This window comes from Halichoerus grypus, chromosome 1 (assembly GCF_964656455.1).
Source record: "Halichoerus grypus chromosome 1, mHalGry1.hap1.1, whole genome shotgun sequence".
In the NCBI taxonomy this organism is placed as follows: domain Eukaryota; kingdom Metazoa; phylum Chordata; class Mammalia; order Carnivora; family Phocidae; genus Halichoerus; species Halichoerus grypus.
Genome location: NC_135712.1, coordinates 213,747,762 through 213,764,597, shown reverse-complemented (window position 1 = coordinate 213,764,597; position 16,836 = coordinate 213,747,762). Strand labels below are relative to the sequence as shown.

Sequence of the window (16,836 nt, the reverse complement as noted above, 5' to 3'; positions counted from 1 at the left end):
CCCAGCTGTCAGTGTTACCGGTGACTCTGGAGGGAGTTGGCAGGTCTGCCCTTCCATTTTTGTCTTTCGGGGACTGCGTGCCAGGTTCAGCTCCAGCCCTGCCCACACTACCCGCGTCAGCCCGCCCACACGCCGCGCCGTCTCCTAGCAACCGGGCTCGCCCGCCCCAGCCTGCGGCCCGAGGTCTAGGGATGCTTCCCCGGCGCCTGGGCTCGCCCGGGCTCGCCTCTGCCTGCCCGCCACCGGCTTGCTCCCGCGTCCTCTGCCGGGGGGAGGGCGGCTGGAGAGGGAGGGTCCGAAGCGACCGCTCTTCGGGCTTGCAGGGAGCGCAGTTGCCCAGACGCTTCATCCATCTGGACCCAATGCTTCGCTAACCAACTGCTTGATTTTTTTGGAGTTGCTGGGGGGGGGGGGGGGGGCGCGAGGCGGGGGAAGATTTAACTCCCTGTCAACAGGGTTGGTTTTAGGCCACCTGGTGGTGAGGATACTGTCTGTCTTCCCCAGGCGCCAGGGGTGGGACCGGCGATCCGTGGGTGATGGGGTTTCCCAGAGCTGCCCCTGCCAGGAACTGCGTGCTGGTCGTAGGAGCGGGGACACAGGGCTTTCCACGAAGGTGAGGCTGTGATGGTCACGGCTGCCCAGTGCTCGCCCTGGAGGCCAAGCCAGCCTCCCTTCCCGCCGTCCTGTTGCCCCTGCCTTAGCTGAGGCCTCTCGCCCAAACCATTACAACAGTCTCCTGGGATAAGATGGCAACAAGCGGCGTCCTCCCAGCCACAAGGCACGTCCCTCGGACAGTGAGACTCATCTCTGGGTGTCAGAGCATGGCTTCAAGCATTTGACACGTTTACTGGGCGACAACTATGTACTTGGTCTGTTCTAGACCTGGGGTTACCACGGGGAACAAAGTGGATGCACTCCCTGCACGCAGAGAATTCTCGTCCCCGGGGGAAGGCAGGGAACACGTGATTTTAATCAGTGGTATGTGGGGTACAGAAAACGAATATGGTTATGTGACAGGGTGAGGTGGTCAAGGAGTCTTTGAGGAGGTGACACCTGGGTTGAGACCCGAGGGAAGGGAGGTGTCGCTGGCCATACAGGTCAGAGAAGAGCTTACTAGGTAGTGGGAACAGCATGTGCAAAGGCCCTGGGGTGAGAATAGGTCTGAGGACAGCAGAGGCTTGTGGGTCTGAAGTGGCATTATGGAGGGAGAGGGTGGTGGATGGGCTTTTGTGGGGCTTTGTTGGTATTTGGGGTTTTATCCTGAGCTCCTACTGCTTGAGGATTGAAGCAGCAGATGGGCCACTGTGATGGCAGGCAGAAGCGGGGCCGACAGCACTTCCTGATGGCTTGAACTCGAGCACAGAGGAACCCAGGAGGACTCCCCGGTGGTGGTGGGGTGAGCCTGGGGAGCCGGTTGACTGGCAGAGCCACGGACAGATGCAGAGGGAGGGGGGTTGGCGAAGCTCTGCGGCAGGAGCAGGAGAATGTCGGCACCCTCCCCCGTGCCCCGTCTGCGGCTGCAGCCAGGACCAGCTGAGGGGCTGGCTCCGACTCCTAGGTGTTGTCAGGGTGCCCGCAGGAGGCAGGGGGCCGCTCCCCACAGGAAGGGGGCCTGGGGCCCCAGAGGCAGAGGAGAGGGGCCTGCCCTCCCAGGGAGGTAGCAGTGGTTAGGCAGGGGCCGGCTGCTTCCGGTTTCCAGGAGATAACGTGCCTACTAGAACGAGGCTTGGCTTCATCCGCCCAAGGGGCAGGCGGTCCCCTGGCCCGGCTCTGAGAAGGGGGTCCTGGCGTCTCCCTGCCCTGGTCTGCGTGCGCGCCTGTGCTCTGACACGTGCCGCTCCCACGGACCACCCATGCGTCCTCCCCCTGCTCCCCACCCGTGCCCCATCCTCATTGCCTGGGGACGCCCTGGGGCTTCACGCTGTCAGGAGCTCAGCCCAGGACCACGTCTCCCCACGTGAACCCCCGCTCTCCCCGCTGAGGTTTGCAACGAACATTAGGGAAAACTCCAGGGAACTCTTGGTAGGGGACCTGCAGGCAGAGAGCCCCCCCCACCCCAACTCAGCTTGGCCGCCTCCTCCCCCAGGAAGCCCTCTGGGCCCCCGACCTTCCCGCTGATGGCCCCACTGTTCATTTCTGGGACCAGGCCAAGATGGGTTCCTTGAGCAGCCGTGGGGCACGTGGGATGAATGCTTCTCGGGTAGGGTCCCCAGGGCACCCTGGTGTGGGGGTGGCCCGAGGGACCCACATGTCGGGGTGCAGCCTCTGGGCAGCGCCAGCTCCTCAGACGTCCTCGGTGTTCACACCCGCGGCCTGAGTCCCAGAGAGAGATGCTGGCTGGTCAGGCGCCCCTGCTCGGAGCCCGGAGGGAGCAGCGGGAGGGCCCGAGGGAGAGACCGCGCAGTCCACACCAGAAGACATGGTTTATTCACTCCCCACCCCCCGCAAACTCTCGGCTAGCTCTAGGAGGACATGAGACACGAAGCCACACTCCGGCTGTCCCCTAAACACAGAAATGAAATTGAAGGGACCGATCGACCACAGATGGGCTTCTCTCCTTCAGGGCCACCCGGCAGCTGGACAAAACGCCCCAGCAAAGAGGGAGGTCTGGCCGCATCGGGGCAGGGGCTGGGCCGGGGGTGCCCCCATGCCCACCAGGCCCAGCCCTGGGCCTGCATCGGCTGCACCCAAGCGGGAGCGAGGGCAAAGCCCAGGCCCGAATGGGAAGTGGCAGACAGCAGTGTTAGAAGGCACTCAGTGGTAGGGGGTCAGGGCCGACTGTGGGTCACAGACCTCTCTGGGGGGCGAGGGGAGCGCCCAGCCTGCATCCTCACCACCACTCGGCCCTACCACCCTCCCTGGGGGTGGACGTGGGCTGGAGAGACACCGCCCAGCTCAGGCCTGCAGACCTCTGGCGGTGGGGGGTCTCTAGGCTGGGGGTCTGCAGGGGGCACTCCTGGCCTGGCTGTGCCCTCAGGCTTACCCCCACCCCCCAGCTCTCCCTGGCCTGCCTCCCCAGCCGAGAAGGGTCGGTTGGCAGGGCTTCGGGTCCACGCACAGCTGCGGCATCCAAAGGAAATGCCTCAGAAAGCCACATGCTTAGTGGGCCGCGGGCGAGTGCAAAGCTAGCGAGAAACGCCAGGGTTTACCATCGCGGTGCCGCACCTTCTACCCCGCCATGGGGGCCTCAGGGTGGGGAGGGGGTGGCCCCATGCGGCTCTCACTCCGGGGTAACGTGAGGATTTAAACACGAGTGTTTTTAAAGAAACCCACGGAGCCTTCCTGGAAAGGAAAACACGACAGTCCAACGTCCTCGGGATGAATCCAGGGAATCACGTGCAGGGGTGAGGCTGCTCACGCGGGCCCCTCTCCGCCCAGCCGGCCCTGCTTCCTCTGGACGTCGCCCTCGGGGGCCGCACCCGCCTCCCGCAGCCTCTTGCGGAAGCGCGGCCCGGGCCTGCTTCTGGGGGGCGGCAGAGGCTCCATGCCCAGGATCGCGTGGATCTGCCGGAACGCCAACAAGCGCAGGGCATGCTGGGGGCAGACAGCGGGTCAGTGCCCCCCGCGCGGCGCCCCAGCTCGCCCTGCGCCCACAGCCCAACTCGGAGCTCAGGACACACTCAGGCGCCAAGAGAGGTGGGGGGCTCGCTGGGGCCGGCGGATGGCAGGACGCCGCTAGGACGCCCCTCAGGGCCTCGGCCCCTGCTGGCCTCTCTACGGGGACCCCGAACCCTGCATCTCCTGTTCGCCCCTGATCCTGACCAACTTGGCGCTTCCTGTTAGGGGCCATTCGTAAGCGCCAGGCCCGACGTGGTTTCTGGGCCGCTGGGAGATCTTCTAAGTAAACTTGCCCGCTAAAAGGAAACCACAGCCAGGGGCTCTGCTGGGGTGCGTGGGGCTGGAGGCCACGGCGGGTGTTTTCACACCACAGGGCAGGGGGCCTAGGGGCGCCCAGGAAAGTTCCAGCCAGCAAGGTCCCGGGGGCAGTCCTGTCACCCTCAGGCCGCCCATCTCTGCAAAGGGAAGGAGGCGGGGAGGGGGGCGGCCCCCACCTGTGGAGCCCCAGGGCCTGGCCGTCCTACCTGGGCACTAGCCGTGATGTCCTCGCGCTGCTGGGGGGTCAGGGACCCGAGGGCGTCCCTCTGGTCTCTCTCGCAGGGATCCTGGAGCCCAGGCCCATCTTGGCGAGGGGAGGTGGGGGCGGCAAAGGAGAGAGCCCCCCGGTGAGAGACTGCCACGGCCGTGGGGCAACGCGGGGGCCCAGGCGGGTCCCACGGGGTCCGTCCCCGCCCCCCGCGCGCCGTGTGACCGCACAGACGGGCCCACTGCATCGCTTCTGCTCTTAGCCTGCTACCATCCTGTCACTAGAGCGACCAGGAAACCCCATTTCCGCAGCTGACATCTCAACCGTGGGGCGGTGCGGGGTCTCCCTTGGCGGCGGAAAATACGCCGCGTGAACACCTCTGCCTACAGCCCATTATCTGCGTTGCGGCTGTTTCCTTCGGCAAGATTCCCGGGGCTCTCCAGAAAGGGCGGGTGGGCCCCCGAGAACCAGGGTCCTGCTGCCCCAGGGCGGGCCCCCTCCTGCCCCAACCCGCGCGCCCCGCTCTCCTCCGCGGGCGCGTCCACGTGCCTCCTCTGGGGCGCGTGCGTCTGTCCGGGCCCGTCCTCCCGTCTGCCTTGACGGTGCTCCCGAGTGCGTGTAAGCCACGTGCTGCGGGTCTCTGGGCTCCCCGGCCGGCGGGACTGACCTGTCAGGAGTGTCCCCGAGGCCACACACTCCAGGACACGCCTCATGCCGTCCCCAGGACTGAGGGGCCCTGACGCGCTGCTCAGAGCCTTCTCCACCAGCAGCTCCGTGGCCTGCGCCGGGTGGGGACAGGAGAGACACTGGGCCTTGGGGAGAGCACGCGGGCCTGCCTCCCGCCCGAACCGAGCGAGAGCCGCAATGCCGGGCTGGGCGGGGTCGCCAGGGGACCCTGAGCTCCTTCCCTCAGGCCCACCCACCCTTGAATTTCTGCGGAGGAGGGGGATCCCTGGAGCCTCGCCTCCCGCCTCCCGCCTCCCCGGGGCCTGGCTGAGCGCAGGTTTCTTCACTCTCCACGTCTCCCAATTCCTCATCGGCAAATCCTGGGCACAGTAACACTGCAAGCCAGCGTCCCGAGGGTTAAAAGAACCGCTCTCTGTGACCCTTGTGCATTTAGCTGGGGTCCCGATGACCCACTGGGCTGCTCTGGCATGCCCCCCCCCCCAGGAAGCCACCCTGCCTCAGGGAGGGTGTCCTGCAGGCGGGACCAGGACGCGTGCTATCTTGGGGGTGCTTCTAGATTTACAGGAAAACAGCTCCTCTTGGCGTCAGAGAGGACCCCGCGTCCACAAGGGTGTCATGTCAAGATCGGTGTTCCTGCTGGACACGGGGCAGGAAGTGGAGACTGGGATGGGGGGGCACAAGAACCCTTGGTTTTGGAGACGGCCCTTGTGACTAAGGCCCAGGGCGGCCGGGCCGGGGTGGGAAGGGTCTGCTTGTCTAAGAGCCCGGCTTTGGTGGGGGAGACATGCTGCCCACAGAACTGACATACAAAGCAAGCGTCCCCCAAAGTAAAGGAGGGAGGGACAGACTCAGACCCGCCAACGGGTGCACGGACATGGCGTGATCCCAGAGAAAGGTGTTGGGGGGTGCCCCAGAGAGGGCAGGCAACTTGGGGTTTGGGGGCACGGGTGCCCCTGCGTCTGTCTTCTCCCTTTTCCCCCAATGGGCTTCAGGTTGACTGCCGGGGGGTGTCAGAGCCCTGGGGGGTCTCCCCATCAGAGGGAGGGGGTGTGCCAGGCGGCCCCCAAGCCAGCGTCCTGGGCGCCCCTGCCTTCGCGTGCTCCCTGGTTCTGTCTGCGAGGTGTGGGTTTCAGATGATGGCAGTCAGATGAGGCTATGCTCCGTAGCAGGCCTCTTCCCGGTCCCCAAGGGACCCCTGAGACGCCCCCACTGCATCTACCTTTCCTGGCTGCTCAGGCTTAAGGGGACCCCTTTCGGAAAGCCTAGCACTGAGAAGGGGGCATCTGTCTCGGACAAAATGAGGCTCGTTGGGGCGTGGAGGCCACCTGGTGCTGCCTTACCCAGTGTGGCAGGGCCCCCCAGGTGGGCACACGCCGGCAGAGGTCACGGAGGACCCTGAGGACAATCACACATGGCTGCAGGCCGCTGGCTCGAGCCTTTGGGGGAAAAAGTACACCGTCAGCTCAGGGAGCCACGTGCGCGAGGCCCGGGGCACAAGGGCTGATGCTCGGGCCGTGGGCCTGGCCCAGGAGGGACTCCGGGGGTCCGCACAGGCCGGCTGGCCTCAAGCACGGCAGCTGGGAGCGGAGTCCCTGCCCAAAGGGGCCCAGGCCAACTGAACAGTTCCAATTCGGAGCCCCTGGTACCCGCCATCGGGTGGCTGCATGGCCACGGCGTCCCCACCCCCGGAGCAGCGAGCACTCCGCTCACGTTCCTGACACGAGTGTCGGGTTCGCGCTTGGCGGGGAGACACGAGACACGGGCCAACCCGTGCGGCACCCCTGCCTCCTGACCTGGAACCACTTGGCGTGGCGGAGGGCAGCCAGTGACTGGAGGCACTTCTCTGGGCTCAGGACGTCGCCTGGGTCGGACGGAGGCACCTGCATTCCCTCTAGAAGGAAAGGGCGTGTGGGCACAGAGCCCCTTCCCCTCCTCCCGCCTTCCTGGGCCCTCGGGTCTCTGGAAGGTACGGGGCTCCAGACCGTCTTTCCTCCAGGACACTGCAAGGACCGAAGTCACGTCTCTGCAAATCCTCTCCCTCCGCGGTCCCATGGTGAGCAAGCTACAGTTCAGGTGGGAAACTATGAATGAAGCCACATTTCCAGAAACTAACAAGGGCATCAACCACAAGAGAGGAAGTGGGTCAGACTCCAACAGGTGCCTTCATTGACGGCGAAAGCCCCAAGTCTGGGAGAGACTCAGGCGCCTTTTCCTGCCTTCTTACTACTGCCTCACACTCCCCTCCTGGCTCCAGGGGGCCCCCGATCACAGAGGTCAGGCGATGGGACCGAGTGTCACTTGTGCATAAGTGTCCCCACACGTGGTTCGCGGGCCAACCCCTCCTTCAGGCTGAGATGAGCCGGCAGGGATGTGTCTGCGAGGAGGGGCTTTCGAAGCTCCCCTCTGGTGACAGCCAGCCGGGGCCTGGACCCCCACACGGGGACACAGTGGGGGTTCCCTCCAGCCAGCCCCATTCAGCAGCCTCGGAGCGCTCACACTTGCCCACGTGCCCAGTCTGCCCCGTTGGTGAGTCTGAGCAAAGCCCAGCGGGGCCTTCAGCTAGAATTTAACGATGTTGTTTTATCTCCTGTGTTTATTTTCTTAGACGACCATGACAACTGGTACCGTTTTCCACCAACAGTTCAAGGGTGCAACTCTTAAAAAACTTAAGTGACAAAAATGAACTGATTTAAAGAATGTTAGACGGTGGCCCTCCGCTATGACAAAACAATCGTGACGGAGGTTGGAGAATGACTGGAGTTTGGAAGACAGTCGCGGGGCTGTTCCGGGAGGTTCTGTGGCTCCCAGAGGCCCGCGGTGCGTTCCTGGAAGCTGGCCTTCACCACGTGGCCGTGACTCGAGGCCCTCGCTGCCCGCGGGCCTGGCCCAGCACCCTGCCCACTCCCTCCGGCGATGCCAACCCGCCTCAAGTCCCCTGAGCCCCCACGTCCCACACGAGAGGCTTTGCGCCCCGCGGGGTTGGCTGCGGCCCCGGCTACACAGACACATGGAATCAACCGAGCCCCGGGGACCCGGCCCAGCCGGTCTCCCGGGGTGGAGAGCAGGAGCCTATGCTGGCCCGGAGGCGAGGGGAGGATGACGGTGCTGCGCGCCCGAGGTGGGTGCCCTGGAGCGCACCACAGCCTGGGCTCTGTCGGCAGCCGCCCCGACGCCCAGCTCTTCTCTGACGGTGGCATCCAGGGCTGACCAACGTGCCAGAAGGCCGTCGGCCGTGGCCCCCACCCCACCCAGCACACGGGCAGATGCTGCCCTCAGCCACCAGGGGGCGCGGGGCGTGGGGCGGGAGAGAAGGGTCTGGCCGCACCTTGGTCCGGGGAAGGGTCCTCCCGCATCAGGGGCGAGGTGAGGGACACAGTGACCCTCATCCTGGGCTCCTCGCAGGAGGAAATGATGATGATGTCTTCGGAGTCAGAGGAGACCTCGTACTTGTCTTCTGTCACCATCTATGAGGTGCAAATGCAACACGAGTCCGTGTCACCCTGGCTGAGAAGCAAGGATGTGGCCGAGTGCTGGGCCCCGTGCTGGGCGCCTGGAACCGCCAAGGGACGGAGATGTAGCCCCCGGCCTGCGGGAGCGCACCTACATAGCAGTGCGCACGGATAACAGACCCGGCATGTAGGTGCCTTCATATGTAAAGAATGCCCGCAGCTCAACAAGACCAGCAATCCAATTAAAAAAAAACAAACTGGGGTGCCTGGGTGGCTCAGTTGGTTAAGCGACTGCCTTCGGCTCAGGTCATGATCCTGGAGTCCCAGGATCGAGTCCCGCATCGGGCTCCCTGCTCGGCGGGGAGTCTGCTTCTCCCTCTGACCCTATCCCCTCTTGTGTTCCCTCTCTCATTCTCTCTCTCGCTCTCAAATAAATAAAATCTTTAAAAAAATAAAATAAAATAAAAAATAAAAAAACAAACTGGTGAGTGACATAACAAGTAGCTTGCAGAAAAGAGACAGAAATGACTCTCTTTACGCAACGACACAGATTACTCCCGTGGTAAGAAAGAAGCAAATTAAAACTATGACGAGGTACCATCATCACCTGGGAGCACAGACCTCAAGAAGTGTGAGGCACAGCCGGGCTGGCAAACCCGGGCATCTATAAACTGCTGGGGGAGGCTGACCTGGCAACATTTACCAGAAACATCTGGTCTCATGTATTTGGCCAGCAATTCTGCCCCTGGGATAAGCTCTCACGTGTGTACGAGGTCACCTTCTCGCTGGAAACGACCTGAATGTCCAACTACACAGAAGGGCCCCTCAAGTTATAGACGAACAGCAGTGAAATGCTCGTCGGCCGCACAACACAATGACGTTCCTTAAATATGCACATGAAGTTGGACCCAGGGGCGCTAATTGAAAACAGCAAGATCCTTCAGCGGGTCTCGAACATGCTACCATTTGGCACACCAGGGGAGAACAGGGAGAACCCATTCGGTGTTCAGGTTCCAGACAAGACCCAGGCCCCCTCTGGCTCTGGTCGCCACCCCTTGCCTGCCACAGGGGCCCAGGCACGGCCCCCGCCCCTCCCTGGGGGGTACCCTGAGCGGGTCACCCTCACAGGCAGGCCCTCCGGGGAGACTTCATAACGGATGCGGGTTTGGTGCAGTGCCCACTGCCCGGTAGAAGCCTTACAGCGTCCCTCGCCTTGTTTTGAAGTCCCTGAGACGTCTGGCCAGGGCTCCCCCGAGCTGCGCAGAACTTCAGGCAGCTGTTTCTGCACCCTAGAAATGCTCTCTGCCCCGGCTAAGCTGTCTTTCCCCACCTGGCCGGCACGGGGGTTCAAATGCTTCCCCCTCACCTCCCTGGACTTCATGCTGCTTCACATCTTCGTGTGGGGACCGGAGAGCCCCAGGCCTGCCTCAGGGTGCCTGGGGCCTGCAGCACGGAGATGTGCACCCAGCACCCAGCATCCTCTGACGCCACCTGCATGCACGCCTGATGCCTGAATCACACCTTCCTCCTGCCTGGTACCCAGTCCCGTCCAGGGCCTCCTCCTGAGGGGGCCCCTGCGGGCGGCCCTGTCCATGGCGCTGGGGTGGGGTGCGCTGCCCGCTCACCCACAGCCTGGGCTGTCTTCGTGAGCCTGCGTCTGAGCCGTGCCTGCGCTCCTGAAAGAGCTAGCAGGAAAGCACTGTGTCATGGGTGTGAAGGAAACAGGTGTTTACTGGTTTATTTAAAAATTTATTTATCTGAGAGAGAAAGAGCGTGTGCGTTCATCTGTGAGAGTGGGGGGGGTGGGGAGGAGCAGAGGAGGAGGGAGAGGGAGAGAGAGAACCTCAAGCAGACTCCCCACTGAGCACAGAGCCTGTCATGGGGCTCGATCCCCTGACCCCAAGATCATGGCCTGAGCTTGTATCAAGAGTTTGAGGCTTAACCGACTGAGCCACGGAAATGCGTATTTACATCAACCAAGCAGCCTTGTCACTCCTCTGCTCAAAACCCTCCTGTCTTCCCACTTCCCTGAGAACACAGGCCTACCTGCTTGTATGGCCTTCAGGCCTGGTGTGATCCAGGCCCCCATGTGCCGCCCCCAGGCCTCCTGCCGCTCGGCCGCTGCAGATGCAGGTCCTTCTACGTGGAACACTGTTCCCCCATCTTTCAAGGCCTCCCCTGTCGGGATGCACGCCTCCCCCCTCCCTGCCGGTGCTCCCTCCTTGGCCTCTGACTTTCATTTCTTCACAAACAGCACACTGGACATCCACTTGCTCTTCTGCTTGCTCGTGACCAGAGTGGGGGCCCCGGAGGGTGGGCCTGGGTCTGCGCAGCCCCCAGTGCTGGATTCTCCCGGGAGGAGAGACAGACTCGCCAGGAAAGAGACCCCCTCCACCCCAGGATTGGACTTTTTTAACCTGAGATCATCTCAATCCTCCCCCAATCAAGGTCTCTGGTGAGAACGTCCCATGACAGTCCAGAGAGGAGCCCAGGCAGCCTCCCGCTGTCCCCAAACGGGTTCTCTCTTTTTTTTTTTTTTTTAAAGATTTTTTATTTATTTGACAGCAAGAGAGAGAAACAAGCAGGGGGAGTGGGAGAGGAGAAGCAGGCCTCCCGCCGAGCAGGGAGCCCGATGCGGGGCTCGATCCCAGGACCCTGGGATTATGACCTGAGCCGAAGGCAGACGCTTAACGACTGAGCCACCCAGGCGCCCCTCCAAACAGGTTTTCACAGGGCCGCTCTCGACTCCCCACCACCAAGGGCCGCATGCAGCGCTCGGCTCCACTCACCCCTGTAACGGCTGGTAAGTCGCCATCCGTAGTGACGGGACAGTTACGTCATTTCTGAGTTTTACCCTAAATTCACTTTATAAAGGAACCCCGAAGTTCCCCCTCTCGTCAACTTTTTTATAAAAACAACCTGGTCTGGGTCCAACAGCCACGTCTCTTGTTTCTTAGAACCGCGTGGGAACAAAGCCATCCCGTCTGGGGGCCGCACGCGGGGGCCACGGCGCTTACCCGCTTACCGGGAGCTGCCGGGGCAGCTGCTCGGAGACTCTCTGCAGCAGGGCGCGCGTGGGCTTCTGCAAGCAGAGCAGGACCAGCCGCACCGTCCTGTCTCCCCGCAGGAGCAGGCCCTTCGCCAGGAGGCCGACCCGCATCACGCCCTTCAGGACCCGAGCTGAGGACGAGCCGCCGCTGTGAAGACAAGCCCACAAACGTGTGAGACCCACAGGGGAAGGGGCTCAGGAGAAGGGGCTGCCGCCAGGGTCCCCGACTCCGGCGCTCACAGGCTCCTTGCCGGGCCTCCGCCTCAGCTTCCCCATCTGTGAAATGGGCACGTGCCCCTGGGAACAAGCCCACCAAGTTGCATGCTCAGTAAGGGCTGGCGGTTACTCCTTCCTGATAATCTGCATTCTGAGGAAGGCCACCAATGGCCATCCCCGTGGCCCCTGGTCCTCAGCCAGCTGGATCCGCCCACAGGGGCCCTGGGCTCTGTGTCCCTCCCGAGTGTCTCTGGGGTCACTGTGCCCCCCACCTCAGCTCCTTGGCTGGGAGGCCCGTGCCGGTGCTCTGCCGGGAGTCTGCCCTCTCCCCTCCAGCCCACATCCCGAGCCTGGCGGTGCCCCGCCCCGCAGCGTCCTCACTGGGGTCCCTGCTCGCTCACCCCTCTGAAGCCCAGGCCAGCTTGACTGCCTCTGCCTCGACATGTCCCCTCCTGGTGCTGCCCCTCTGCAGGTGGGGGGGGGTGGGGGACACCCCAGCTTCTCCCAGCCTGACCCGCAGCCTCCCTTGGTCCCTGTGCTCCAGCCCCACGAGGCTGCTTCCCTCGCCGGGCCCTCTGCCTGGACACGCTCACCAAGTCCCCCCTCCGCTCCAGGAGCCACTGCTGCTTGCTTTGTGACACTCCTCGGGATAGGAGGGGCCCTGGTTTTTAAAAATTCATTTATGTATTTCTTTTTAGGCAGGCTCCATGCCCAGTGAGGAGCCCAACGTGGGGTTTGAACTCATGACCCTGAGATGGAGACTCAAGACACTCAACCAACTGAGCCACCCAGGCGCCCCCATTTATGTATTTCTTGTTGGTTTCTGGACCACGTGCACCAGAGCCTAGCGCTGCCTGAGAGGACTGGGCCAGGAGGCCACCAGCAACACGCAGAGGGAGATGGCTGGACTTGGGGGAGGACCAGGGAGGGCAGAGCACAGGGGGGCAGGGGTGTGTGTGTGGGGGGGCCTGCAGACAAAGAGACTCAGGCTCGTCAATCAATCTGGATCCCAATTCACACCCACTGTAAAACCAAACAGCCCTAAACCCACAGTCTGATCTCTGTGGACCCTGCTTATCTGACGCTGTTGAAGTATAACGGCATTGTGGTTTTGTGAAGTCAAAACAGGAGCCCTCGCTGTTTAGGGCCGGCTCCTGGCCTCCCGGACAGCTCCCTTCTAAGAGATCATGTAGGACAGGGGACCACGGTCCAGGGACCCGCACCGGGCGCTCAGTGGGGCTTCACTGTTCCGCCAACTTGTGTGGGAGAGAACCTCCACAGTGAGCGAAAACCCCCAGTGCTGACGTGCTCTTTGCCACAACTGAGTACATGACGGTTCACTATGACGCTCTGTAAAAAATGCATTTCCGTGTTTTTGAAAAATAAAGGACCTCACACGCGATTTGACGTAAATGTCATGTGAAAGCTTAAAGAACGAGCTCAGTTTTGTTTTTTGAGCCCACGGTGGTTGCACGGTTTAGGGGAGGGGGAGTGTGGGGCCGTGAAGGGGTGGCTCCCAGACGCACCACGTGGAGGCTGACCTGCTGTCGTGGGGTCACGCGAATCTGCAGGTGCTGAGCTGAGCGCCACGGGCGTGCTCACACGACACCTGCGACAAGCTGGAACGGGACTCTGCCATCTTGCGCAAGGGTGCTGGGGGCAGCTGGGTGCACCCCTGCTTCTCTACCACGCGTGGGTGGAGGAGGGGCACTCTCCTAGGGGAGGCCATAGGTTTGAGCCCAGGGGACAGGACGACTCCCTGGAGCTCACTCACGAGGGGCACACGTGCGCTCCCCCAGGGCGCAGACACTGCGGTAAGAAAAGGCTACTGAGGGGTACCAGCCGGACGCAAACGGGTGGACACTGCAGGACCCCTCTTGCGTGTGCGTGCGGTGTCCAGGACGGGCTGAGCCACGGGGACAGGAAGTGCAGTGGTGGGTGCCAGGGCGGGGGCAGGGGCGCGGGGAATTTAACAGGACAGATCTCCGCATCAGGGGGTGAAAGAGCCCTGGAGGCAGACGGTGGTGATGGGCGCACCCCCGCATGCGTCCTCCGTGCCCCTGGCCCGTCCGCGCGAACGTGGCTGAGATGGTAAGTGCCACGGTGTATTTCAGCATCATACAAACCTCTCAACGAGGAGACGAAGCAGCCACCCAGAGAGAAAGGGCTTGGAAAAGGGGACTTCCTCCCAGTCACAGGTGGGGGGCCTCCCCACCCGGACAGTCACGGCGCCTGGAACAGTGACTCACGCAGGCACTTGGTGGCATCTCCTGCTCGGGGGGCCCTCACCGCCCCCGGAGGAAGGGGACGGGTCAGAATCACCCTTAATCTCCATTTCACAGATGAGAAACAGACTGGTTCACCCTTCGTAAAGGACATTTCTAGATGCACCTTCGATAGGAAATGTCAATTTGGGGAACGTTCTGTGGCGGGCTGGAAAGCCCCAGAGACCTCGAAGAGCTCAAAGCCAATCGGGGTGAGGCGCCTCTGCCCTCCTGCAAGCCACGTCCTGTCCAGAACCCCGACCCCCCACCCGGGGGGCCTCCCTGCCCCGTGCAGTCAGCCCGGGCCTTGGGAACAGAGTGACCCCCACTACCTGTGCTCACCGCCCGCGTGCTCGGGGCTTCCGGAGTTCTCCTCGGCCAGCGCGTCGGACACCAGCTTGAGGGCGCGCTCCGAGTGGGACACGGCCTTTTGCACGGCCAGGAGCTCCTCCTCCGTGGGGTAGATGGTGGCGTGCTTGTACAAGACGTGCCGGTCATCACTGGACTCCGGCCGCCGCGCACACTGCCGGGAAAGGTGGGCTCGTCAAGGGCAGGCTGAAGGGCCCGGCGCCCGGCGGGCAGGGGCAGGGTGAGTGTCAGCCACGCTGAGGCCCGGCGCGTGCAGCAGGGGGCCCTGGGGAGCCCCGGAGTCAGGCTGGCTTTGGGGGTGACAGGCAAGGGATAGCAGAGAGCCAGGCGAAAGGAGGATGGGGACCCACGAGGCCGTGAACCAGCGAGGATGTGTGACCGCGTGGGGCCTGTGGGCTCCCCTTTGCTGAGGTCCTTACATTTCTGAGCCAGAGGCTTTTCAGCCAACTCAGTGCAGCTCTCCCCCTCAGCAAGGTGGGAATGGAAGGCTCCCACCCAACCCCGGGCCGGGCCTGCCCGGATGGACGCTGAGGGCTCCGCAGGGAAGTGGGGCCCCGGCCCGGGCTTCCTGTTGGTGACCAGTGTTGGGGCTGGGCTGTGGCCCGCAGGACCTGCCAGCTCCCAGCCCTGGGCACCTCTCGGGGGTCTTGGTTCAAAGTTGTGCTCCTCGCTCCTGGAGGATTCAGGTCTTTCTAGCGAGGGCCTGAGTAGCTCACCCGCCCGCAGGACCTCCACCGAGGGAGGCATTTTGGCACAAAGACAAGGCCACCACCCACCAGAGGTGAGCCGGCAGGCGCCCCCGGCCTGCTCGTGAGGGAAGGAGAGTGCTGGTCGGGTGGTGAGGGTCCGGGGTGCTCATCCGGGGCCTGGGGCCCCTCCTCTGGTCGCCTCCGGCACAGCTGCTCGCGCCTGCAGGGAACCAGGGAAACAGGCTCCTCTAAGCGGCGGTGGGACCCCCGGGTGTGGCATCAGAAGCACCCCTCGTCCTGGGGCTGAGCAAGGCTGGGGCTCCAGGACCACCAGGGAGAGGTGCTGCCGCCTGACGGGGCCCCAAGAGCCCAGGACACGGGTCCTGCACCAATGCCCGCCATGGGCCAGGGAGACGGAGGCGAGGCGGGCCTAGAGGACAGAGGCCAAGGGCAACAGGTGGGGAAGGAGGGGGCAGCTACAGCCCCGGGTCTGTCCTGGGCTTTGTTCCCCAGCTCCGACACTGCCCGGATCCTCCATCAATCAGACACCATGTCAGAAAACACTTTTAAATTGCTCCAGGGGGTGGAAGAGGACATGACAAATGTGTGGGTGGTCAGGGGACACCAGGGTCAGGGGAACACAAGGAACACTAAGGTTTAGGGGCGACCAGAGATCAGGGAGACACAGGAGGTCAAGGGACACTAGGATCAGGGGAACACCAGAGGTCAGGGGACACTGGGGGTAAGATAGACACAGGAGGTCAGGGGGACACTGGGGTCAGAGAACATACGTCAAGGACACACAGGAGGTCAAGGGACACCAGGGGTCAAGGGAACACTGGGGTCAGGGTGCATGGAGACCCAGGGCATCCCTGTGAATGGGGGCCCGGAGCGCCTGCCCATGGTTGCGGGGACTGTGCTGTCCTATGTTTATGTTATGTGACGCTCACAGGTCCTCAGCGTGACCGTCTCCCCCCAAGGGCAGTGTCCCGTGGCCACATCGCAGGGGTGAGCCCCTGGGTCCCTGCACCCGAAAGCGAGCAGAGGGTGTTCGGCGGGTGAGGGCGGCCTGGCAGGGACCCCAGCAGGGACCCCACGTACCAGCACCGCATCTCCTCGAGCCGCTTCCTGGTCAGCTGCCTCTGCTTCCTCAGCCTGGCCTCCAGCAGCTTCCGAGCTCTGTGGCTGGGCTTCACCGCAAACGGGAGGTCAGGGTCCACCTTTTTCTGGAAAGGGCAGGAAGGGCTGTGAGATGGGAGACCTTCATTTCGACAAGTGCCAGGAGCCCCGGGAGCCCCCACGGCCACACCCTTCTGCGGGCTGACTCAACAGTCGGGGCTCCATCCCCCAGAGTCCTAACACTCGGGACCCGGGCGCCACAAAACAGGGAGCTTCCACGGGGAGCACGGCCGCGATGTGTGCGCAGCCAGGGAAGAAGGAAATCCGGCCCCACCGTGAGACACCCTCACTGACCACGGATGGGTCGCGGCAGAGCCAAGGCCAAGTGCGTATTTCTAAGCAAGCTCACTCGGGAAACACCATCTGCGTGAAATCCAGCAATCCGCGTTTTCAATAGCACTGCAGATTCTCTTGCTGAACGTAGTTTATGGTGCTTCCTTCATCATTCACAAGGCGCAGTGCTGTCTAGGGACCATTCACTGCTGGCAATGGCCCACGGGTCCATCGATGGATGGACCGATACACACAATGTGTCCCCCACGCACGGGAGCGTCCCTCGGCCACAAGCAGGAGTGAGGCGCCCACATGCGCTGCCCTGGGGACGGACCCCGAGCCCACGACGCTCAGGGAGGGAACCAGACACGGAAGCCACCGGGGTGTGAGTCCATTTATGTGAAACATCCAGAACAGGCACATCCACAGACGGGAAGGGGACTCGTGGGACAGTATGTGGGGATGACTGCTAATGGGGATGGGGCTTCATTTTGGGGAGATGGAATATTCTGGAACTAGAGAGGTAAGGGTCACAGCTCTGTGAATCCACAGTAGTAAAAGCCATGAAACCGTACCC

General features: G+C 63.0%; 1 protein-coding gene across 4 annotated transcripts in view; it reads right to left on the bottom strand.

Annotated features, from left to right (window-relative positions):
• Positions 1–2,406: 2,406 nt before the first annotated feature.
• ZFR2 (zinc finger RNA binding protein 2) overlaps positions 2,407–16,836 on the bottom strand; it is a 38,730-nt gene continuing 24,300 nt past the window's right edge. For 2 of the 4 annotated variants that reach the window (XM_078057453.1, XM_036116055.2), the window contains 10 exons: positions 15,909–16,033; positions 14,895–15,027; positions 14,082–14,272; positions 11,246–11,417; positions 8,097–8,235; positions 6,565–6,662; positions 6,112–6,207; positions 4,752–4,863; positions 4,083–4,180; positions 2,407–3,534 (listed from right to left, as the gene is read on the bottom strand). In XM_078057453.1, coding sequence (XP_077913579.1) covers positions 3,355–3,534; positions 4,083–4,180; positions 4,752–4,863; positions 6,112–6,207; positions 6,565–6,662; positions 8,097–8,235; positions 11,246–11,417; positions 14,082–14,272; positions 14,895–15,027; positions 15,909–16,033 — 1,344 coding nt within the window. In that variant the 3' untranslated portion in view covers positions 2,407–3,354. Of the gene's footprint in view, positions 3,535–4,082; positions 4,181–4,210; positions 4,864–6,111; positions 6,208–6,564; positions 6,663–8,096; positions 8,236–11,245; positions 11,418–14,081; positions 14,273–14,894; positions 15,028–15,908; positions 16,034–16,836 lie in introns of those variants that run through there. The other 2 variants (XM_078057451.1, XM_036116059.2) reach the window with 2 other exon arrangements.